At 36.0% G+C, this 26,749-nt stretch overlaps 1 protein-coding gene across 3 annotated transcripts in view; it reads right to left on the minus strand.

Moving 5' to 3' along the window:
• Window positions 1–2,582: 2,582 nt before the first annotated feature.
• The window catches only part of LOC117419766 (S-adenosylmethionine sensor upstream of mTORC1-like), a 48,309-nt gene continuing 24,142 nt past the window's right edge, over window positions 2,583–26,749 (minus strand). For 2 of the 3 annotated variants that reach the window (XM_034032842.2, XM_034032840.3), the window contains 2 exons: window positions 11,138–11,252; window positions 2,583–5,368 (listed from right to left, as the gene is read on the minus strand). In XM_034032842.2, coding sequence (XP_033888733.1) covers window positions 4,739–5,368; window positions 11,138–11,252 — 745 coding nt within the window. In that variant the 3' untranslated portion in view covers window positions 2,583–4,738. The remainder of the gene's footprint in view (window positions 5,369–11,137; window positions 11,253–26,749) is intronic. The other variant, XM_058985801.1, reaches the window with a different exon arrangement.

The following is a 26,749-nucleotide window of genomic DNA, read 5'->3' on the forward strand; positions in this document are numbered from 1 at the left end:
TTACAGCTCGAGCATCAGGTATATAACACACCAGAATATACATGTTTTTTTTTTAAGTTATGGCGTCTAAACTCGGCTCAGAAACGCATATGTCTTTAATTTTTACTCGGGAATAGAATAAGGTTTTGATCGCAGAAAAAATCTACAATAAAATCTAGTTAACAACAAATAAATAAATACCGGTATTAAATAAATAAATACCGGTATTTAAATTTTTTTTAAAAAAAATGAAGCAATACTTATTCAATTCAATTTCAGTCATAAACACCATTTTATTGTAATTGGAATGCCAAACACACAACAGTATCTTACAGGCTAAAGTAAAGTTTAAAATAAGAAAAGTAGGCCTACTGTGATGTTCGTGTTGTGGTGTGGAAGAAAGTGTGTAATATAATTGTGTACAAGAGTCCAAACAAGTACAGTTCGACTTACATATGCCTATCTATCTATCTATCCATCTATCTATCTAGCTAGCTAGCTATGAGGCTGTATGGTCCAGTGGTTAAAGAAAAGGGCTTGTCACCAGAGGTCCCCGATTCAAATCCCACCTCAGCCACTGACTCATTGTGCGACCCTGAGCAAGTCACTTAACCTCCTTGTTCTCCATCTTTCGGGTGAGACATAATTGTAAGTGATTCTGCAGCTGATGCATAGTTCACACACCCTAATCTCTGTAAGTCGCCTTGGATAAAGGCGTCTGCTAAATAAACAAATAATGATATATATTACAAACACAACAAAGCTTTCATTTTTACACTGTTTCTCCTTTTTAATTTCAGAAGTACCGGTATACAGTCCAGACTGGGCTGTAGCCCATTGTCCTATATACCAAAACACATACCATATGTCACCAGCATTGGCAGCAGTGCCATCTATTCCACAAACCCTCTCCTTAGGTTTTTTTTTTATTTTTATTTTTTTTCTCTAACCATATCTTGGTACTTATTGTGATTTCTAGGTGGTATTTGTTGTCCGTTCCATGTTTTATTTCTTTTTTGTTTTGTGTTTGTATGTTAGGTTATTTGATATAAACCTGCGGGATAAACATAAAAAATATCTTGATTTAGGGGGTTTATTTTAAAAAAGCTTGGTAACTTATGTTGAGTAAATAGAAGTAATCCCCGGAACTAAACAAGCTAATTACATTAATTGCTAATCTTAAAAAACAAACCAAAAAAAAAAAAAAAACTCACTTAAATAAGCAAAGAATATCATGCATGTAAAGTCTAAAACAAAAACAGGTTTATACCTCCGAGACTCATTTTACCAAGTTTCGAAAATAACTCCCAACATTCTCGCAACTGAAGAAGAAATGGTGATATTTGCTGAAATGCTAATGGATCCCTGCTGAATCAGCCTCATGCTAGAAGGTATGATTTAAAAATAAAAAGCAGATTCGAAATACTGTGAAGAGCACCTGGAAGGTGAGGGAACATCGACACTGGTTACATCCAAGCACGGTACCGGGGGCTAAACCAGCGTCCAAATGCACCTCGGTCCTGAACGGATATATTGACCGCAGGCAGCCTTCGGTCATGATTTCCAAAGTTGAGGCCCAAAACTTATTTCACCTGACCTACATTAAATTCCTCTTTTGGTGTACACAGCTGCAGCTGTAATCATACTGGCACATACAGAACCAATAACAGAAATAAGACAATTGGCAAGTGGAAATAATGGTGCTTTGTAAAACATTACAATTGTCTTTTGTGTACCAACAGTGCTTATTAAGAGCAACTTTCACTATTTACTTTTTTTTTGTGAAATGAAAATTAAAACTGCCATGAATTATAAATACTAAGAGGAACAAAACATCTTTAAGTCCACTTGATACTGGTTTTGTGACATTCACAGATTGATTTTCCTTTCACAAAAATGGTGAAAACTGCACTTTGGAAGTGAAGTGCTTGATTAATCTGCTACAATGTTTTGTCTTTAATTTTAATAATCACTTTTTATTTTACTATTCTGTTACAAAATGTAATGTATACTTGCATTTGCATATCCTTTTAACTATATTTGTCCAGCATGTGGTGGTGAGTGGGGATAGGCCAGTTACTGTATTTCATGTGGAACCTGTTTTTAATACTATTCTTTTATTCAATGATAAACCCTACCATGTAACACAATTGATACATACTCTCCTCGACTCTCCCCAGATGCCAACATCACGCATCATTTTCTAAATCCCTTTTTTTTTTTATTTTTTTATAGTATTCAACAATGGGAATAACATAAATCAAATAATACTATGTGCAAATACCTCCCAAAGTAAAAGGTATTTTAGAGAATTTTAAAGCACCACATGGTGGAACATGTTTTAAAGCTAAATTAAGTTACTGGATTACCTTAATATTCTGTCAAACACATACTTTGGGGAAGCAACTGAATAATGCAAAACCTGAGTAAGGCAGTGGAAAATAATAACCACCTTGCTGTCTTGACCCATCTAGCAAATAAGTAGATACAGCATGAAAGATCAGGCTTTACCTTTTTATTGCTTATACTCGTTTAGGTTTCCAAACAAAGATAGTTATCAGAGACAATAAACCACACAGCAGGATTGCATTCATATTCATGTATAAAAAGAAAAAAAACAAACATTTTTGTGCCCTGTGGTAGTCAAAATAGATATCTTATACAACGAAAGTGAATTAGGTCATGCAGAGATATTGTAATACAATAAAAAATAAACAGTATATATACCAAATTGTCTTCATAAAATATTATATCCAATATCCATAGTTTACCAAAATCTATATCTTTTAGATTTTCCACAATATCAGGAATTCTTTACCTCCATAGTAAACATCTTCTGTAAGTATTTTGAGAGGTACTGAAATATTGAGCTTACAAAGCATTTTACTGCTTTGTAAGCTCAATATTTGCTTCTGAAGTAACCATAATATATAAAAAAAAATGACAGGACCTTCAAATATATATTTTTAAAACATTTACCCACATTAAAATGGGGTAATTAAGTGAACTTTCCTGTAGCGAGATTCACAACTTATTTGGCAAGCCAGTTGTAGTGCATACTGGCATCACATTGTGCAATATGTGCTGCATTAACAGCAAATCTTCGTTCTCGACGGGGGCAACCTTCTGCAAAGGTAAGAAGGCACGTTAAGAAAGACTTTTGTTGTAGAATGAGGGGATTGGGGGTATACTTTACTGTGGACTCTGCACATAGTGTACCTTGTAACTGTAACCTGAGGGGCAAGACTAATGTGCTGTATAAGGTAAACACCTCTGCACTAATTCACTGCAAAATCATATTACCAATAGGAATCAACTTTGTATTTGTTTTCTTATTAAAAACGTACCTATTATAATAATAAAGGTTTTGACACACAAGGGTTAATTTTAATACCAAATAAAGTGCCATGAATGAACACCGAACCGGAGGTTGGACTAGCCATGGATATAAAATGAATAAACAAGAGTAACATGTTACAAGCCAAAATACTAGTGTTATTTGGAACTACAACCAAACTCTCGCCACAATTGTAAATTACAGTACTTCTTTTTAGGTCACAGCAAGCTATAACAGAAATACACTCAAAGCAAAAAAGTAGCTATATCTGAGACCAAAGGGTATTAGTGCAAAACCTCATTATGAGGCAAATCATTTTCAAGAAGTACAACACATGGATCGCTCCACACTGAGGCATTTCAAAATTACTTTTGTCCCAAATAACTTTTGGCAGATACATCAAAGAGCTGCTTCAAACAATCTGTATTTCCAAACTGTTTCATATTGAAAGTGTGCAGAACTATTAAAAAAAAAAATTCTTACATTAAAATGTGCTATTTTATAAGCAATTTTTAAAAATGCGATTTTCGAGGGCTCAGTAAATTAATATTTTAAAAAAAGTGCAAACTGGCTAGTAGCTAGAGTGGAGAGGAATCACATTCTGAATGGTTTGCATTACGAGTACCATGAAACTTATACTGTACAGCAATCACATTAATACAATGAAAGTATGCTAAGCACCTCTGCAGGTGCCTGTAAAGCTTAAAATGTTACATCAATTTATTTAAGAAACTACTCCAACAAAAATAGTTCCCAGTGCTAGCAGCCAAAAGTTGCTCAGTTAAAATGGCATTTGCCTTTAGAAAGGGCCAATACCAGTTTGTTCAGAAGTGAACAGACCAAACTGTTCGTCAAGAAAATGTAACAAAGAACTATATCAGACTAACTACACATTTATACACAGAAATGGTGCAAATTATAGCCTGGCTCTAGGCCGCAAGGAAACCTTCTTCCATAAGGTTCTGTTTTGTTTCAAACATCTTTATCACAAACAATATCTTCGGGCCAAGATCAAATAATTATTTTTTTGGCATTAAATGTTAATGAAATTGAACTTGCATCTGCCTATCACATCACAACCAGTATAACTAACAACTAAACATAGGTTTTAATGATTCACCTGTAAGAACACAGATAATGAAATGAGCAGAAAGGATAACATTTATATTACATCCTGAGGGCATTTGGTTACAAAACTCTGATTTTAATAAATGCCCCCATCTACAGAGATATATTTTGCTTTTCTTTTCATAAGACAGATGTAGAAAAAAAAGCCAACGTTCTGTAAAACTTGTTTCTTTTTCTTCTGTGCAAACAGCATTTTCTTTGTTGTTGTTACACACCGAGAGCATGGTAATACAGCAGAATTATATTGGCAACACAGCAGTACAGACAATAAAGGCATTTGTGCTTTGAAGTGGATTAGCTTTGCAGTAAAATGGGGTCCTCCAGCTCCTGGACAGGTATCGAGCTTGTCTGGCTATCTCCAGAGTCCGAGTCATAAGGTGCGTCGGGGAGTTCCATAAAATTGTAAGCCATCTGGTCATCCTCGAGATCCGATCGCACTTGAACCGCTACGTCCGAGTATTCTTCCTCTTCCGCATTATTAAAATCCTGGGGGATATAGAGCATCTCCGGGTAGTTCCTGCTGACGAGATCACCGGTAGTCTTTAAGGAGACTTTCCTAAAAGCAATTAGATGCATGTGAGAGAATTTCACATACTTGTACCTCTTGAAGCCCAGTGACTCTATTGCAATCTTCCAGCTCTTCATCATCATTGCGTGCCTGTTCTGGTGAGAGGAATCGGGTGTAATTATGAGAAGCAGGCCGTTCAGAGCCAGGAGTTCATGTGCTTTCTTGCAGCAGATCCAGCGCTGATAGGGGGAAGGGAAATAGGAAAGCAGGAGAGAGAACACCACTACATTCAAGAGCTCTCCAGGGAGGGCGTCGATGGGGTTTTTTAGTTGCTTGAGGAAGGCATCCACGGCATCTTGTGCTAGCTGGAGAGGCTGCTGCAACTGAAGGTTGAGGAAGTCACATTTGTACACACTCTGGAGAAAAAAGAAAGAAGAAGTGAGCACTTCATCATAATGGTAGTTAATTTGGGGGGGGGGGGGGTGGGGGTGTTGGGCATGTTCTATAAATACTTCCTGAGTTTGGTTCTAGTAGCTTTTATATGAAATATGTAGGTCAGTTTTTAATCACAACTGTAAAACTGTTCTTTGTAAAGCACACACACAGATTTTTCAGGATCTGCAGTCGAAAAAACTCTGATCAAACCTGGAAGTTAAAAACAACTGATACGCAAACTTATCAAAACGTAAACGTATCAAAAGCCCACAGCATGAGACTTTTAAAGAACCTTACGCTTAAAGTGGTTAACAGGGTACTGTTCAATTTGTCAGGTATCTAAAGGCGAGACACTTCATTATACTCTACTAATGCATATATTTTATTCATCTAGCACTTGGCAGCATGTTTGAGGAATCCTAAACTGTTGGGAAATAAAAATGCAAATAGGTGTAAATTGCTTGCATTTACCAAGATAAAAATCGGTCAAATTAAAATGGGATTTTACCCAAAAAAGAAAAAAGGATAAAAAAAACTTCTGAGATTCAAACTTTTAGTCTGTGCTATTTTACCCTCAATTTTAAGTTGACTGGGGGAAAACGGCCGATTCTTACAAAAGGCAATGATTCAAACACTTTAATAAATACTGTCCAGTTGTTATACATCAATACCGTATTTACTCAAATTTAAGTCGCACTTTTGTGGCCAAAATAAAAGTTCAAATTTGGGGAGAACGACTTGGATTCAAAGTAATTTTGTTTGCTGAAGAAAAGAGAAACTGTAGCATCTGAGACGTGTCAGAAGATGGAGACGCAATCGACAGGCTATGCAATACTATAATATTACCAGTATAGTACTTGTTGAAATGATCAACGTGGGTCCAGCTTCAAAATGAACTTTCTTTCTCTATCTGGAGGTGCACAATAAACAGGAACACTAAAGTAATGACGGATTCTCCATCGCTCTCTGATTCTCTAACTTACTCACTGTTATTATGGCCTGTGCCTGGTTTCACTATGGGAACCCCACTAGTGTAAACTCCAAAGTCCTAACTCAAACCTAAAATTTCTGTCTTGCACTAATTTTGCTTGCGAACGTGACAGAGTCACGTTTTCCAAGTTAAACAAACGAGGACAATAAAGCAGACTGAAATAAAGTTCAAGGTAATTTACCCTTTCCCAGCTACCATGAACTGCAATGACTGTCGTTCAATACTGAAAGTACTGCACTGTACATCTTTTCTTTTCCCATTTGCATTTGTAATATAGTAAGCGACATACTCTGATACTTTAGTGTACAGTAATAGTGTTCCCTGCTGGCACCTAGAAATTAAAAAGTAATTTAACTGTTAATTATTGTGTTTTTTTCATTAAGAGTTAAATGTGACTTGCATTCAGGGTCTTTTTTTTTGGTGTCCGTATTTGGGGGTGTGACTTGAATTCAGGGGCAACTTAAATTCGAGTAAACATGGTACATTACGTTCACAAGTCCAAAAAATACTGCACTTGTGAAATAGTTTATCTTCATGACAGGTTTTCCATCAAAGGATAAAAGAACAAATAAAACAAAACTACCGGTACCAGGTTGAGGTTTGAATTTTGTTTAAAGCAAAAAAAAAAAGCGGAATTAATGCAAAACAGTCACTGTATTTAAACTCCAATCAAAAGGAAAAAAAAAAAAAAAAGAATCGCAGAATGACTCACCGAGTTATATAACCAGATTCAATGAAATGTTGACTGTTTTGTTGTTTAAAGGAAGCTAAAGAATATATATATATATATATATATATATATATATATATATATATATATATATATATATATATATATATATATATATATATATATATATGCAAAAGCCCTACATGGTATGCATAGAATTACAATATAAAACTGCCATCAATTTCACAGAAAGGGATTTCTGACATATGTCACACTAAGTTTTTACATACATCCAGAGAAGCTCTAATTCAATTGTAATGAAGCTTGGTCTGGGCATATTTGAGAATCTGGGAGTATATGAAGGCATCTGTCTGTGTGTGTCAAACTTACATTTGTACATGTTCATGCAGTGGGTATATGATATTTTTTCTGTGCAAGTTGCTGTAGCTTTCCATTGAAGAACATGTTGTATCACCTGGTGTTATGATTACTGCAATGAGTGGTTTAGTGGAGATGTTAAGCCTCTTGTTGACTGACCTTAATTGATGGGATTTATCATTGTTAAAGGAACTGCTGTTCTAGCTTTTTCAATACTACAATTGGAACCCTGCAAAGCAGCAAATGTGGTCTTTATGCAGATCTATGCGAATGGAATAATGATTTACAGCTTCTTCAGTCTCAATCCCCTCTTGAAGATTTACAAAAAAAAAAAAAAAAATTGTCTTGTTCCAAACAGAAATTCTATTTATATAAAGAACGCTGGCTGAAGTCAAACTGGAAGCCTGAAAGTCTAAGGCTATTTCCATTGTCAAGATCATGAGTAACCCATGCTGTGACTCTCAAACGATGCTCATTGCTTTCAACTAGAATTGTTTTTCAATGTCTTTAGATCAGCATGACCTACATCCACAGTATGTACAATACACACTTTGTAACAAATGTTTCTGCAAAGTTTAATCCTACTTGGGCATGCTGTTCTAAAGATACAGCTTTCATTAGATTAAATCTATTAGAAGTCAGAACAGAAGCCAAAGCATGTCAACATTACAGATTTGAAAAACCTCAAAACCTTATGCCTTTACAAAGTTTTCTCTCAATTGGGTGTTTCTCAAGATACAGTTACAATGTTAGTGAGACATTCACACTGAAAAAGATCCTCGTGCACCACGTTGGAAGACTGTGCCATGATTCCAACCACAACACACATTGGCACATAGGTGAGATATTTCAGGGTATCAGTCACCGTGATTTGAACTCCTGGCACTGAAAACCTAAGAATTTGGGGAGCCAACATTAATCGAACTGCAGTGACAGTATACCAACCTCATAGCTATAAAGCTGGGGCTATTTCATCTGCAATATGTAGGCAGATAAATGTAACCGTGTGACTTCAGATCACTTGCATTTACATGGAGCATTAGACTAGAAATTATCTCTATAGCTGCCTGACTCAGACTGCAGTGTCCCTCCTCAAAGGGCCATTGGTAAAAATGGACACAGAATTGGTTGCAAATTCACGTTTCACAAAAGCTACCCACATTAGAATTATGAAGTACTGTGCAATTACATTCTCACTTCAAGATCTCAGTTTGGAATACTATAGGCTACTGTAGTCCTTGACATTGAGAACCCACATTTGCTTTTTACTTTCTATGTGAGTGACTGGATTTCCAATCTTCCTGATGAACTGAATTCAAGGCTCTCTTACTGTGTCTGTCTGAATTCAACAAGTCAACATCTGTTAATACAGCTGCCAAAAAAACTTCATGGTGCAATGAGAAGAGTGGCTTGCTACCAACATGTAACGGCTGGGGACTGGGTATGCTTTCAGCAGCTGTATTTGTATCACAGAAACCTCTGTGGTGTCAGGGCAGCCCTTTAAGACACTATTTCAAAAGGACATTTCATTCCAAGCAAGTCTGAGCATGCATCAGCGACTACTTAAACATTTCCCATGGGAGATCATTTTTTGTCCTGAACCTGAGCTCCATTGTGTTTAAAAGTCACTACATCTGTAACATGTTGAAAAGGACACAGAACTTGAGGAAATGTTGGTGTGTTTTTAGGGCTAAAATTTGGATAGCCACGCTCGTAATATTATAAATTTAGGTAGGTGCACAATGTATTTAAACTCCACAGGCACAGTACTGATTGCCAACAATCCCCACAGATCACAGAGGTAACAAGACTGAGCATCTGCTCTGCCATTTGAAACTCAGCAGACAATTTATCTTTTCAAAAGACACCACAAAATGACTGTCCCACAAGATCTCAAAATGATGTCATTTATCTAGTTTAGGGGGTTATCTGCCTGGGAAAACGGCCAACTGAGATTGTCCCTTTTCCTGTAAGGTAACAAATGGAAGGCATATATCTTTTTTTGAAGTTATATTTTCACAGGAGAGATTACTGCATTTTTCGCGTATGAAAAAAAAACTGCAAACATTTTTGGCACGACTATCAAATTCCACTAACAATACATATATTGCAACAGTTCACCAACATTTCATTGTTTTACATTTTATCTATGGGATGCAATTGGCTTGATAAATGTGTGTGTGTAACATTATATATATATATATGTAGTGGACAAAAAAAATGGAAACACCTGGGTAAATGAGGGACACCAAGTACATTGAAAGCAAGGGCTTCCACACAGGTGTGGCTCATGCTTTAATTAAGCAAATAACATCCCAGCATGCTTAGGGTCATGTATAAAAATGCTGTACAGGCCTGGTTGCCTATAATTATGGCTAGCATATACACATACACATACATACACACACACACACACACACACACACACACTAGTGATCTCAGACCAGGTACACATGACAAAGCTCCAACAAACATCTGTAACTGGCAGCCTCAGCTCAGTAGTTGTGTGGGTGACTGTGTAAAGCTACAGTAAAAACAGTGGAGGTTCTCCTATGGCAATGAAATGTATAAGCATTACAGTTGCCCGATGCATTTTTCCTACATCGGAAGTTTAACAATATACAAAATATATTAACCCAAATGTCCGCTCTAGTGCACTGATACTGTAAGGATTATTGCCCACATTGTCAAACAGGTAACACAACAATAACGGTGCGGAACATTTTATTTTTATTTTTTTCTAAATTTAGAATCTCCAATTATTTTTCCCAATTTGGAAAGCAGAATTATTATTACTTTTCTCCTTCACCGCAGCAATTCCCCACACAGCTCAGGGACCCGATGCTGGGCATCCTCCGATCCCACGAGCCAATCGGCATCTTTTTACGCCCAGGAACCTGAGAGCGGATGTCCGCAGGCTAGCGGCCTCTGGAGGACAAAGACCAGCCCCCCACTTTAGCATATAGCATATCACCCGTATCATGTTGATATGTGAAAGACAATAACTTTTTCATTTCTAAATAAGACTAACGATTAGAACCATGACTTATTTTGATTAGACAGACGCAACCTATATATTCAGTTATCTAAATGGATAAAGTTAATTACTCATTTGTACAATGAATGTGCAGTAAGTTGATATTGTACATTATGATACCATACATAACACAACTGAAAGCATGTACTCTGTCTTTAGTGGCCTGTACATTTTTTGTTTCTGCTTACATTTAATGTATTTCAATTTATTGTAAATAAGTACTGAATAGTGCTGGATCACTGGACAATGGATGGCTCTTAAGCTATATGTGGCTGAATGGGCTCCACAATATGGCTTGTTTAAATTTTAAGTCAAAGTTTAATTTGCGATCCATTACCAGTTTTTACTGGCAAATGATCACCAAGAACAATCAAAAAATCAGAAACAAATACGCAATATGATAAAACATCAATACAAATGTTCATTCAAATGTTGAAGTTAAAATGATTAAAATGAAAGAACTCTGTCATTAGAAACAAATCAAACCTGCACTTTAAAAAAGAAATACAGTTCTTATTGACTGCTGAGTGTTTAGGGAACGAGTATCAAAATCTATTCAATTTCTCCTTATCTCAATTTCATGTAGCATGAAATAATGTTCTAGGTAGGAGAAGACTAAAATCTTGTTTTTTTCTTTTTAATTGACATTAAGGAATCCTGTGAGAACCACATACCTGAACTGCAGGCACAATGTCAATACCGACAGTTAGGAATTCATCAAACTTCAAAAATGGGTTGAAGCAGCTGCCAACATCCAACAAACGAATTTTTCCTGATAGATGAGCCAACCTGGAAGACAGAAGTGGACGAAAAATCTGAACAATACTTACAAGCTGTAAAATAATAATAATAATAATAATAATAATAATAATAATAATAATAATAATAATAATAATAATAAATTATTAGGGAATCAAGAGTAATATAATATACACTAACTTTACAACAGATATTATAAAGTACAGAAATAACTAATGTCAACTACGGACATTTACAAAGAGTGCGTACATGTTGAAAATTCATAAAATATTTAATTGCATTTATAGAATGCTTCTGCAGCCCAACTATTAATATTTAACCATGACAGCAATGATAACAGAACATGGAGGAAGCTGCATTTTACATATGTGAATACCTTTTTTCCCCTCGATCTAAAAAATAAATCTGATTAATTTATCAACTGTTTGTGAAGGAATTATGATTTGTTCATGCATCGCTAAGTGTACATCATTGCTCTAATGAAATGCCGGGAGCATTTTCATTGCAGGCAGCAGAGATTACAAATAAACCATGTCTTAGAGGGCTGCTTCTACACATTCCCTTTCTTCTTGTAAAGCTGCCACAAAGGACTATTTACCAAGCTTTGTTAAACAGAAAAAAAAATGTCTCTGGATTTTGATCCATTAATTTTATAAACCAAACTGACAAAGTGTAAGAATAATACATTTGATGTTGCAGTACACATCTAGTGTCATAACAAACTGCAATCGCCTTTTAGGTATTTCACCAAGTCAGAGATGTCTGATAACTGCAATGCAGCGTATATAATGCGACACGACAGTTGTACTGTCTAATTGTGAGTTTTCAAACAGCTAGCAGATGTTTACAGTAACTGTAAGCTATGTTGTGACACCAATTGATATTAAAGCCATATTTTAGAAAGTAAAAAAGATACAAATAGCGACAAATATATATATATATATATATATTAGGGTGTATTTAATTTAACTAAAAGTAAGTGACTATTATTTTAGGTGAATTTCTCTTTGGGTTTCAGAAATGGAAAGATCATTTGAAAGGTGGCTACTGTATTGGTTACAGCAGCGGCTCCCTTCAGCTGGTCCGTGGAAAGGTTACATAATTTACAGAAAGGAAGCAGCAGCATAGTTTATAGATCCCATTGTAAACCCAAAATTTGAGACCTTAAAAACTCAGCTACAGAAGCAGGAAGAAAATGCATACATGGAGAATATCTCCAAGTTAAAAAAGGGTCTAAACTCTCCGTCATATATAGTTTTGGAGTGTCTAAAATGTATTCTTTACAGTTTTTGTGTATTGCGCTCATGTGCACTCACCACAGCAGCTTGTAAGGTAAGGGATAGCACACGTCAGGGTGTGTGTTGAGTTGCATTAACGTACAGCTGTAGTTGGGTTCAACCAACAAAGCCATATGTGTGTTAATGCAACACAACACACAATCCAGACAGTTTTGACTTGTTAAACCATTGTCTTGCTTTTTTTTTTGTTTAAACTGAGGTTTTGCTTCTTGTAATTCTGTCTATTGTCATGGTTCTGAAAAGATCAAATGAGTGAAAGGAATTTCACTCATTTTTTAAAACTTTACGAAGACCTCTCACAACAATGTGAATATTTATTGAGAGTTTAATATGTTGTGTATTGATAATTTATTAATTGAACTGTGTTTCGGCAAAAATAAGTTCCGCCGTGCATTGTTCTATTTAACTGTACAGTAAAAAATCCTCAACAGCCAATCAGCGTCCAAACATTCTGTTTTATAAATAAAGATTATAGATTCGTAGCTCAGACTGTGCTGGTACCTCATGGGTGTATTGTAACTTCACAGATTATTAATTCACATAAGCCAATTTCTGCTGTAATTATCAATTTAAAAATAAGAGAGTCTGGTTTTTCCCTCTGCAAATTCAAGTTAATGAAAAGTAAACTACAACCGTTCTTTAAAACTCCAATTTTAAAATAACTTTGCTCACAGAAACAGGCCCATCCATTAAAACAAAGAAAGGTAAGTCTACGGTTATTCTTAGTACTATAGTAATTTTTTTATGTGCTTATTTTTCAGTCTGCTATACTGTTTATTGTGTGGTCTGCTGAGAAAAAAAAAAAAAATAAATATATATATATATTTAGGTGGTCCGCGAACAAAAAAGTTTGAGAACCACTGGGTTACAGCATTACATTAATCCACAATTACTGAATCATCTAAAAACCTTGCTTGCATTACAGCCTTGTCATACCCCACACACCAGCTGCTGTTCTATTTGTATTTGGTTTGGAGTGGATTTTTATCTTTTCCCCTTTCATGAATATTAATATCCCAGGCAGATGTAGTCCTGTAATCGAGATTATGGTCTTGCTACAGAAGGGTAATTAAAATATTACGAGATAGATGTTTATGATCTTCATAAATCAAATGTTTTGAAGAAATTAAAAATGTTACTGTTTGAGAGTCAAAGCCCTAGCTACAGATAGTCGGCATGTTCTTCATCCTCGACAGCTGGCTAACGAAAGGCTTTTTAATTGGTTATAATGACTCACGTATTCCAAAGATTTTAAATCCTGCTGTATACATACATTCATTTCTGAAGTTAATCCATGACATGCTACTTAAACAATGCTTATTATCCCCTAATACACTTTTTTTTAATTTAGTAGTCAGCAATTATTTTTATTTATTTATTTATTTATTTATTTTTATCATTTTTCTCCCAATTTAGAATAGCCAATTATTTTTAGGCTCAGCTCACAGATACCATCCCCGCGCTGACTCGAGAGTGGCGAAGACGAACACACGTTGTCCTCCGAAGCATATGCCATCAGCCGACCGCTTCTTTTCACACTGCAGACCCACCATGCAGCCACCTCAGAGCTACAGTGTCGGAGGACCACACAGCTCTGGGCAGCTTACAGGCAAGCCTGCAGGCGCCCGGCCAGACTACAGGGGTTGCTGGTGCGTGGTGAGCGGAGGACACCCAGGCCAACCTGGCCATTTACTCCCAATTGCCATGAGCGTAATTTTTTTTGGAAAAAGAAATTTTTTCCACCAAAATTTAAATGTCCAAGATGTTTATTTCTGGTTTGGTGCATGTGTGACCTGTTTATCAAAAGAAAGCAACATTTCACATGCCCACAATATGACTGCCATCATGGGTCACATTTTAAAAGGGAAGTGCACGGTTATACTTCAAATATGAAGTCTGTATCTGAAACGGAAATGAGATTATACATAGCAGTTGAAGTAGTGCTGGCAGCTTGTCAAATGTATGTAAGCTCCTTTCATGCCTAAAACAACAAGAACTATAAAGAAAAGGGATTTAAAGCTAGAAAACATTTACCCTCTCTAAAGGCTTTCCTGAAAAAACGCTTTATGGTGCAAGAAGTCAGCAGGAATGGGTTTCAACAAATTACGCCACGTTTGTCTAAGAGGGGTAGACAGATTGATTTATTCAGCACAGCGTGTGCGCATTCCTGGTCGTCTAAGAGCATCACAGACCTGTCATTGTAATATCTTGTATGGTGTTAAGGGTCAAATAGCAAGAAAGTAGCAAGACACTATTTCCCCAACTACAACTGCGTATTTTTACAGTATTTACTGAAGGCAAACTTGTTAGAGAAATGCTAGGTTCGGTTCATGATGCACTGTTTTAAGGGATGACATGATAAACTGTTGTCTCGATTTTATTACTACAAGAGATTGCCTTTTAGTTCTGAAGAATCACAAAGAAAAGTAATTCTGTAGCGTTACGCAAATCACCAAACTGTTGCACTGCTTCAAAGATGTACATTTCCTACAGTATTTTTCCACAGATGTCCACAGTAATGTATGCTGAGAGAGACTTCTAAAGTACTCCAAGTCCTATTATCAATGAGGCAGAAAAACAGGATAATTACCAATCTTTTCAACACATTCACAAGGGAACAAACAAACAGCAAGAAACACACAAACAAAAAAAAGCTGATGACTAAAACTATCCAAGTGCTTCAGTACGTGACAAAGCTGAAGAGATCTGCTCTACTGTTCAGCAGGGCATTGCTGGTATTATACCAGCAGAGACTGCGCAATTGCGTGCTGTGTGAATGAATGGGTATTTTAAATAATCTTTTAAACATTTGAGACAGCTCAGTAGCAGCATTTGTGTGTGAAAGGGGTGAAATGTAAAGTTTTTTTTTTTTTTCTGGGATGTACACAAAAGGTTTAAATGATTAAAAATAATGTATTTATTAATACGTTTATATATATATATATATATATATATATATATATATATATATATATATATATATATATATATATCACACACATAAGTCTAGAGTATATACAGTAACACCTACCCACCTGAGAAAACCGATTATTTTAAATCAGTAACAATGAAAACGGAGCCATTATTGCCATTATGCCTGATGATGTTTTTTGATTTTATTTTTGTAGCAGAGTGAATAATGGTTTACAGTTACAGGGCATAAAGCAAACACATAATTTAGTAAACACAGACTGCAGTGCTATTCACTATGAAAGGGTTATTTGGTTTTCTTATGGCAATGTATTTCATACACACAAGGATTAAATCAAATCGTTGCTAGGAATCATAATCACCACTCATAAGAGTCAGAGCAATTGTAAAGGAGATCTAAAGGCTGCAGAGACATACATTTCTCAGTGAGTAAATTACTTTTTTTCTGCTTCATTTCAAATTAAAAGGAATCGTATGTTCAATTATATCTGATAATTTAAAAAAAAAAAAAAAATTGAACCACTTTTTAACAATAAGATTAAGCATGTCAGTGACATTCATCCCTGTCACAGCTCTAAATTAAAAATTGTAATTTGCTTCTCTTAACACAAGTTACTGAACCCATCGTAATATTGGGGTCTCTCTAAGAAATATGCAGAACTGTAAAGTTTGATAGAAAGATGGACTTCCGTACAGATGCCAGCCTCAACCTTTTCCCTTGGCAGGGATATACATTCCCAGCAGGGTAAAATTCCCATTGTACAAAGTTCAAATTAAATTAGTACCTTTTCCACTTCTTCGCTACTATTTAAATCAGCTTTTTAGTTTTTAAAATCCTATTTTGAGGTTAGAGTCTGAAGTGTTTATATTTGATGTGTTTTTACACTAGTGTTTTGGTCGTCTGCAACAATCTTTTAGCTAAAATGGTTAGTAAACTATGTCTTAGACTACAGTCATCCTTAATCTACATCAAATTATAGGCTGGTTATAACTGCCACTGGGTACGTATTTTTTTTTTTTTTTATAACTACAGTAGAATTTATACAAACTCCTTTGTACTGACCAAGATGTGGAAAAGCCTACATCAGGTTTCCTCAACTTTATATTTCTTATTTAATTTAACTGTATCTGGAGATAAATAATCTTGTCCACAAAAGCACAAAAGGCCACACACTCTAAAGACTCCTATAAAGAAAACCATTATAGACTTTATAGTTCTCTCACATCAAAGCAGGATGGATCAATATCTAATATGCGTCATGAAGACTTTATACAATACAAATCATACGCGATCAGGTAATGGTTTGTTGTGCTCCGTCAGTCATTTGCAATGTGTTGTATATTTTCAGCCATGATCCTTTAAAAGAATAGAAGGATGTAGAAAACATAATAGTTTCTTTTTGAGTGCCATCATGTTACAACATTGAGCTGCCCAAACGGATATTTTATATTACGGATGAGCAAATACCTGTTTTTTCTGTTATATTCCCTTTAATATGTTTTTAAAAATGTGTTAGTTTCACAAGAAGAAAAGCTGCCTTTTCCTCAGCTATTCAACTGAATCCCAATCAACTGGAAATTAACTGTGGTATTAAGTGATTATATAAGCTGCCTGGAAGTGATATTTCCTTTCACTCTGAGCTCAGACATCATTTTTACAGCAGGACCATACCTTCCTTAGCCATACCTTAAGAGCCACCAATGGGAGACGTATTTGATTGTCAAATTTAAGGACGTGAAGTCAAAATGATTGAATATCAAATGGATAAATAAAAAGGCAAGACAAATAACTGCAGATAAAATAGGATTTTAGTTTGTTCGATCACTCACATTGTTATTGGTTGGTACTATAATTGTCTAGACTAGGGAAAGTTTTGTTTTGTATTGTGTAATTACCAAAAAGTTCGATTTAAAGAGGTTTTATTACATTTTCAGTAATATCTAAACAACTAAAAACATATTAAAGGAATTATTCAGAAAGTCCGAGTACCTGCACAGCTCTACTTTACATCATTTCAATCTCATTTATTACCCGTTACATTTCCGGTTATGCTTGTTTTCATTCACTCCCTCCTGTTGTTTCTGCTGGGATCATTTTATACCATGTCTACTTACTATTCAAGCAGAAATGTCCTCTTTAAATCACTTCTAAAAGCTGTGTTTCTGAAATGAAAAAATACCTCTAGGTGTGCAGCTGGAACTTTAGTCCTTTTGTGAAACAGTAATTTTGTAGTAAGATTTTCCACTTACTAACTCACAGTTGCCGTGGTCCTTTCTAAAACTAACTGCCTTCAGAAATAAAGCGTTTAGTACACAATGAGAGGTTATAAAACAAGTAATGAACAGGCTTATTTTCTACAAGACTGTGATTCTATTGTGCAGAAACAGAACACATGTTTGACAGCAGGTTCTACAGTATATATAGGGACCGGCATGGATCATTGTGCCATAGGCTGGAAAGATTTATATTGTTCAACTGTATCCATCAACATACTATTAAACTACAGAAGATGCTTATTACATGGGTGACAAGCTCATCCATCTTCATTTAAATTCCAGCAGTTTATCTATAAATGCTAAATTTGTTCAAGCGTACATGTAAGGAAGAAAAAGATTGATCTGGGAATTTGATGCTACACTTCACCATACATCATCATTTTCAGATAAAGTCTGCTCAGGAGTGCAATCTTTGTAGGTTTATTTACTTAAGCCCCTTTCACACTGGCATTCTCTACCTGGGTTGGAACCTACCTGGGTCAGGACCCGGTGTCATGCGGGTCGGCTACGCGATTTCACATACTTATAACTACTGTTATAAAACCCAGGCTCAAACAGTTGCAGAGGCAAAATAAAAATAAAGCAAATACCTACACTAATGCAACGTTATTTCACACAAGCCTAAATAGTTGCAGACACCAGAAAGTGTCTAGAAAGTGATCTGCAATATGTTTAAAACCAACCTAATAGAGTAGCCTCCGCATATAGGAACACCTCCTAAGAGAACACTTCGCCTAAGTGAACACCCTTGTGGTGAAACAGATTTCTCCCATTGTAAATGCTGTGGCTAAAAGGAACTGGAACTTCGCTTAAAAGAACACCTTCTTGGCACTGATAGCGATTCGTTCACAACAGATACAGTACTGTTTTGTAACCGGATAACTCAAATTTAAATTACAATGGTATATTCAGTCTTTTCAAAAGCGACTTGTCATCGCAAGCGTCAGGCACAACGATTGGTTTATTAAATCTTTCCAGAACCGCCGTCATATTGTATCGACTCATTTTGTATTCCGATTTCCACGAGTGCACCTCATCACTACAAAATGGCATGTAAACAAACGACGAAATGCACCGCTGTTTCTTTTGCTACAAAAAATGGTTCAAGCTCTTGAAAAAAAACCTGAATCAGACAGAAGTCGCCGAGCAATTTGTCGTTTCACGTTCTTGTGAGTTGCTTCATCATTCTATTAAATAATGTGCATGTCTTGTCTAGGGGTACTGTGTTAATTTAGTTTAACAGTTAGTTTATTATAGTTTATTAACGTACACTTGCCCATTGCTTTTCTTTTACTTTTTCAGTTAATGTTGATGATGCACGTGCGTCACGACAAATATGTATTTATTTATTTATGTACTGATTCATGTTGTGTCTCTTATAAAACACTTTGCTTGCTTCTCGAGGGTTGTTCTCTTAGCCAGAGACTACTGTAGAATTAAAATACAGAAGCCCAAACAGTTGGAAAGGCTAAACTATAAAATGTCTTAAAAGTACATTTTAGAGAATTAAACAGAATCTGCGTCCCAAATACCTTTTGTAATAGAATTCCAGAGTTTAAAAAACCCAAACAAAAACACATTACAAAACAGCAACTGAATGGGGTTTACTGTTTAACCTCAGACTGGCATATTCACCAAAACAGGGGATTTGCAGATGGAGTAATTGAGTGATGTGCTCATATTTTCAAAGAGGTATTCTCTAATCTGGCATCTGATTTCTGTCACAGCTGAATTGAGCAGAGGGGCAAGTATGGCAGAGCTGCTAAAATAGCTTTACAGCAATCGATGTGGGATGAAACAAAAGCATGTGTCAGTGCTTCAGCAGCCTGTCAAGTGAGATAATAGCAAACACGTGGGCTTACATGTGTCCTTGATGGGAAGTTTGCCAAAACTATAACAAAAAAAGGACACTGTGTATGTGTGTGTTATTTTATTTTTTTTTTTTTTTTAAGATTTGCTCCAGGAATTGGAGATAGTTTGCATGAACAGATGTTTGGATTAGCAAACACAAACTGCAAAAACAATCAAATATTCTGTAGGTTATAGTAAATACTGCCTTAAAACATAGCTTCGACCCACTCCTACTTGTCTTGGCGTCATAGAAAAAGTTTGCAATTTATTTTTCCACGTGAAATCCTAATCCGATCGTTCTAATTGGTGTGCATGTTAATTTGATAACACCTGTGTAAACACTGCAGGTGCAGTTTGCACCATGCTGGGAAAAATCAACTGAAAAACAACCAATGTTATTTTGTAATATTTGAGGTTTGATTTGCATTATAAAAAATTGAGTTGACTGCATTTGAATATAAATAACTTAATAGATCTGTCCCTTTATGTACATTTGACATGTCACATTTATGCACTGTACATCTAAAATTATGAATATAGTTTATACATGCAAACAAGTTTTAAATTATTATTTTTTTTCTAGGTACATGGTTAAATATGTTGCTTCGCTGACATACTTTAAAGTTTTTTTTTGTTTTACACTATCCTTTCTTTGACAAGAACCCCACCCTTTTTCTCCTGATACAGTTCATGAAAAAAACACTATCAGCTGAATTTCAGTAGAGCTTGCAGAACTGACCTCTCAGAGCTCCACATCGCCACCATGCAGTATGCCCTGTTCCCTGCTGTCAACTCAACTGCACTTTCAAATTCTTGTAGCTCATTATAATTGTACTGTTTGGAAAAATGTAAATAATGATAAACATACAGTACGGTTATATCCATTAATCTAATTTACTTGTATGATCTTCAGCAGATGCTGAAACGCGCAGTACCTGAAGCACATACTTTAATGCTTTGAAGATCAGAAGTGAAAAATGCTGATGGCTTCTGCCACGTCAAGAAAATTCATCACTGACCATAACTCACCATTTCAGCAGGTACAGACACAGCCAACCAGTGGCTCTTATTAAATTATGGTCCAGAAGCCATTACTAGAAGCAAAAAAATCTGCCTGATCAATCTCACTGCAGTAACAGCCATTAAACACAGCTGTAAAACTGTTACTGTGCTCCATATATACAGTGCACAATTCACAAAGGCAGAAATCACTTTGTTTTATTGCAAGATCCTTTCTTAGACATGCACACGTTTTATTGTGCAAAACAGTTTGGCATTGCGTGCCATGGAAGCCGTTTGAGCTCTAATGTAATTAAAATAATAATAATAATAATAATAATAATAATAATTCAGTAATTTTGTGCATTTCAGATACGGCAGGTTTATTTACTCATTGAGTTTAATATTACAAAATCACTGCTGACATACTATTCGTAAGAACGAATACAGCATTTATTCAATGTACCTCTGTCATTCACTTGTATTGAAAAAACAAATGGAATTCACTGGTTGGTAAATGCAAGGAAGAACTTTGTTAGGTGACCATTAATACAAGTTTCTCAAGATCAGTGGTGTACAAATCTGGTCCCCGACGTCCCACTGTTTTTTGTGTGTCTTTCAATAATTAACTGATTAAGACCTTGACGAACTAAGGGCTGGAATTGTACTGTTGTTCTGTATTTATTTGAACATATATTCACTGTACATACAACAGAGTAAATAAATATTGTTAAAATCACTGAGTGATATGATGCTGAACACATCAGCTGATGTCTAAAACACACTTGTATTGCTGCATACAGTTAACAATGTGATACGCACTTATGAGCTTCAACAAAGCCCCCTATGGGTATTTGTATTGCATCATTGTGTTCTCCATGGCTTGTGTTGTGCCAGTAGCAAAATTTCAGCACTCTGCCCATAAACCACTGATTTTGAACAAACACCCCAAACCATCTACTTTATTGCAATTTAAGATGTCTGAATATCTGCACATTACATTATGCTTGCATTTATACAGTTTTCTGTTACACTGCAGCTACAGTTTGGGTTTCATATCCTAGTATAAACACACCCAGTGCCTGAGCAAATGCCAGACAAATGTACAGTACATGCATTTGCATTATTATATTATAGCATTGCAGGTTATAACAGTACACTTATTAAAAATGCATATATAGTGAACTAGTCCTACATATAAGCATTGTCTTACCTTGCATAGATAACCAACCCCCATAAATTGTAGATGGTATGGATCACCCGCCTCAAGATATTCGATACACAAGAGAGAAGTATATATATACACACTACCGGTCAAAAGCTTTTCCAGTTTTTATTGAAATTTAAGCAGTTCAAGTCCAGTGAATAACCTGAAATGGTACAAAGGTAAGCGGTAAACTGCCAGAGGTTAAAAAAAAAAGTTTAGGTTACCAAAAACTGAAAAATAATGTACATTTCAGAGTTATACAAAAAGGCCTTTTTCAGGGAACAAGTAATGGGTTAACAACTTACAGCTGTTCTGCAGCAATGGAAGTAAATTAAGCCTTGAAAGTTGATGCTAACAATTCCTACAGGTGTCCCAACTTTTGTTGATTACTTACAAACCCTCTGTCTGTATAAAAGCAGTGGTGGAACAGACTGTGTTACTACACCCTCTTAAGCATTATATGGACAGTATTGTACTGCAGGAAGTAGTATATTGCTCTCATAATGGCGAGAAAAAGGCAATTAACAAAGGAAGACAGACAGACCATTATAACTCTTAAAAGTGTAGGTCTTTCCTTTAGAGAAATTGCAAAGAAAGCCAAGGTGTCAGTGAGTACAGTTTCCTACACCATCAAAAGGCACTTGGGAACTGGAGGAAACTCTGACAGGAAGAGGTCTGGCAGACCCAAAGCCACAACAGAATCAGAAGACAAGTTTCTGAGAGTCAACAGCTTGCGTGATAGGCGGCTCACAGGACAACAGCTTCAAGCACAGCTTAACACTGGTCGAAGTAAGCAAGTCTCAGTTTCAACTGTGAAGAGAAGACTTCGAGCTGCAGATTTGACAGGTCGAGTGGCAGTAAGAAAGCCATTGCTAAGATGACAAAATAAGAAAAAGAGGCTTGCCTGGGCCATGAAGCACCGCCAGTGGACTACTGAAGACTGGAAGAAGGTCTTATGGACCGATGAATCAAAATCAAGATAAAGGGTGGTCACACCAAATATGGATTTGATTTAGATTTTTCTTCTGTTCACTCACTTTGCATTTAGTTAATTGATAAATATAATCTATTAACATGTCTATTTTTGAAAGCATTCTTACTTTATAGCATTTTTTCACACCTGCCTAAAACTTTTGCACAGTACTATATATATATATATATATATATATATATATATATATATATATATATATATATATATATATATATAGTAAATAGGGACTGGAGAGGAGGGCTATAGTGGAAAATTATTGACCCAAGGTAAGACTACTGTTACTGACAGGGGACTATAATGCCCAAAGCCATAGGCTGGAGGTAACAATAGTCTTCCTGAGGGGCATTTCACTTTCCACTATGAGCAGAGTCTGCAGTACATATTTAATATATGAATCAGTCAAGAAAGTAAGTGCGGCAAGGTTGGATATATATATATATATATATATATATATATATATATATATATATATATATATATATATATATTATAGCTGACATAGCATATGTAAATAAATAACAGAAAATGTTTTTGAAGTTCATACCGCATAGTTATCAAAGTTTTTTTGAAGTCCAGTTCTCCGTCTGGCTTGCTGAGTTTATATCCCAGCTGTCACATTTGTTTACATCGTCAAGTTGAATTTCAGAAAGTCAGAAAACAGTGACAGTGACGTTTTAAACACCATGTTAGTGTTTGGAGCATCATTAATTTGTATCTTTTGTCATTTTCTTTTAAAGTCACAGAATCACTATTCAGCAGTTTTTTTTTTTAAATTCAGCCATTTTCTCTTCTTGTGAGGAGTGCAGGGGAGAAGGGCTTATCTTTTAAAAGGAGCGGGACTGACAGTGATGTGAACCAATCACATGACAAAGGGAGACTCCTGCCCGGTGGTGTAAGAATGATAGGGCAACAGTTCAATCTATTTTTGCTCCTATGATGAGGTTTTAACCAATCAAAGGCCAGAACTTCCAACCACTGATTCATATATAGATACAATTCTACAAAATCTTTCCCATTTTCTTGAAATATTTGTTAACAGTAAATATGGCGTTGCAGATAACTCACAATAATTCAACTCTGCTTGACGCTCTTTAAATGTCTTGCCTTGAGCAGGATGTCGCAAAACACAGAACTTTAAATTGTCAAATTATGCTTTTGTTCTGCCTAATCAAATTAACCTTTTGCAAATTGATGCTGAGTCATGAGTAGCTGTGCACCACTCTGGAAAACTAGATAAAATAGCTCATCACTTTTTACAGTACAGTCATGCCAGACTGTTTAAAACATCTATTCTCTGATTAGGACATATAAAAAATATACAATTACAGTTTCATTTTGAAAGAAACATCTAATTTCACGTAAAGAACTGCCCAAGGCTAAGGGGATTAATATTTAGTATTTCTACATATAACATATTTTGTAGTTATGGATAAGGCATTAATAACCCAAATGCAAACCTTATATTTACCATACAATAAGATCTACACCAGATGCTTGGGTACTTAAAAACTTATTTATCTTTTAATTGCACTTAAAACCTGCATCTTACAAGAGTGCTAAAATGCTAATGGTATTATGTTAAAGCACGGAGTAAAACTGAACTGAGATGGACATCATTCTTCAAAAGTAGCTTTCCTATTCTTAAACAAATTCTTAATTGAAGACAAAATAAAACACCACATAAGGAACAAATTCATATGTATTGTATATTTAGCATGTTTACACCCAAAATAAATTAACAAGGTGCTGCTGTGCCCCTCTAAGTCTGTGTACTTCTCCAAAGTCAGTAACTGGTTGATTACAAAGTAAACACGGCACTTTAGCATGTCATTGTGTCAACTGTATGAATCACGAGACTGTAACGCTTCTAACTTGCTACTTATATTTGCAATACAATAAAGGGCAACATGGGGGAAAGAATCCCATAGGTGGCACCAAATGAGCTGTTTCTCTGTTGGAAGTTCCCATGCTGAACCTGGAAAAGGGCAAAAGTGTTCCGTTGGGAAACCCATGAATTGAACTGCTGGGCAAATGGAACATGTCTGGGGTTGTCATTATTATATCCTTTAAGTTGTACTGTATGTTCATTGGATTAATACATTCATTGCTTAACCCTGTCATTTATGGGGACGGATTAAAACAAACATATGAGGATAACATTTTTCCCCATATAAAGCAATTACATTTTTTTTTTCAATTTTTCATGCATGGAAAAGGGTTAATCCCCCTGTATTTTCACACTTACAGATTACAAGTTCCATGATCATTGGACCCTGTCAGTTAAGTTAAAAAAAACCAAAAAAACAACATGAACAAAGTAGAAAATACAGGCCAGATGAAATATGTTTATTAAATATCTATGAAAAAAGCGGAATTCAAGTAACCGAAAAGGCAGTGGCAGCGCAGAGATGACAGTCCCTAATTGATCTTTCTGGTTTCCTATTTTAAATTAATGATCTGATTTATATTCAGAACCTTTTCCTCCATCATTTCAAAATGTCATAAACTTCCTGGTAAACAAATTCAAATTTAAAAGTTATTTAAAATATCCAGTGTCTCTTTGCCAAGTCTTTTTTTTCTTTTTAAAGGGAGCTTCAAAACGGCAGCAACTGGACTAGCACTAAATAACTACCTGACCTCCATTTAGGAAAACAATGCTTTTATGGGGTTTTAAATAATTTCAAATGTCCCTGTGACCGGGTCTTACGTCACTTGCGTGGATAGCCCCTGTTTACGTAACACAGAGAGACAGCTGGGGGTGGAGTTGAAACGCTGGCACAGGCGCGCAGGATTTATTAACACAAACAGAAATGAAAGTAAAAGGTGGTCATGTGACGTTACCAGCCATGGTAACGCACAGAGGACACATACAGCAAGCTGTACAAAAGGCAAAATAAAACACAGTACAAAAACTACAAATAAAAGGTGCCCCAGAGGGCGAGCGCTGGCCTTATAAACGAGGCGTCCCGCTCCAGGAACCGGCTACACTACGTAACCCTCGCTATACATCACATGGGATCACAATACCCTAACTAACCTACTCATGAGCCGGTATTCATACAACGACTCCTGCTGCTTCATACGGCCTTGGCTGGGCATTGCCTTCACAAGCACCGCTTGCAGTCTCAGGGTTGCGTAGCTGTTGTTCCTGCAGCGCGGACCCTCTCCTCCCGAGTATACGCCGCTCCCCTCTGGCATGGCGTTACAGTCGCCTCGAACCATCTCCCGCGGATGCTTTTGAACTGACGGACACTCTATCAAGACCCGGCCACCTGCTGATTGAGGTCCAGCACAGCCAATCACCTGCTGCCATTCCCCTCAACCAAACCTAGCAGGCAGCAAGTCTCAATCGAGCGCCCGTCTGTAAAACAATAATTCAATTAAACAAATCAACTCCAAAACACACAATAAACCCATTTCCCCATACAAATGATACCAACACTAAATACACACGTGCAGGGTAATCACCCTGCTACAGCCCCCACATGAAATAATTACCAGCAAGATGAAAAAGGAGTATGGAGGATAACTCAGAAGTAAAGAATAATGCTGGCTGTAAGAAAGGTCAACTTCAGGACTAGGGCAGGAACAATAGATTATTGGAATATTATTGATAATGTGTTTAGTGTTCACTGTTTATTCTACAGAACAATTATCAACAACCGTATTATCATCGATAGTCATGTTTCTGACATTTAAAGCTTAAAAGCATCAGCACCACTGTTCCGAGACATCTTTTTTTTTCTCTCTCTCTCTCTCTCTCTGTGTAATGCAGCCCGCCCCTGTATTGTGGGTGTAAACAGTGGAATGGCTTATTTTAAAAAGTCAATAAACAAAAAGCAGACAGAGAAAGAAGAAAATGCATGAGAGAGGACTACTAACCTGGGAGAAAGTCGCAAAATAATCAGTATTGTGTATTTTTTTATTTTTTTTAACAATAATCTAGAATTAAAAATGTACGGTTGGACGA

This window comes from Acipenser ruthenus, chromosome 14, assembly GCF_902713425.1.
Source record: "Acipenser ruthenus chromosome 14, fAciRut3.2 maternal haplotype, whole genome shotgun sequence".
Lineage (NCBI taxonomy): Eukaryota > Metazoa > Chordata > Actinopteri > Acipenseriformes > Acipenseridae > Acipenser > Acipenser ruthenus.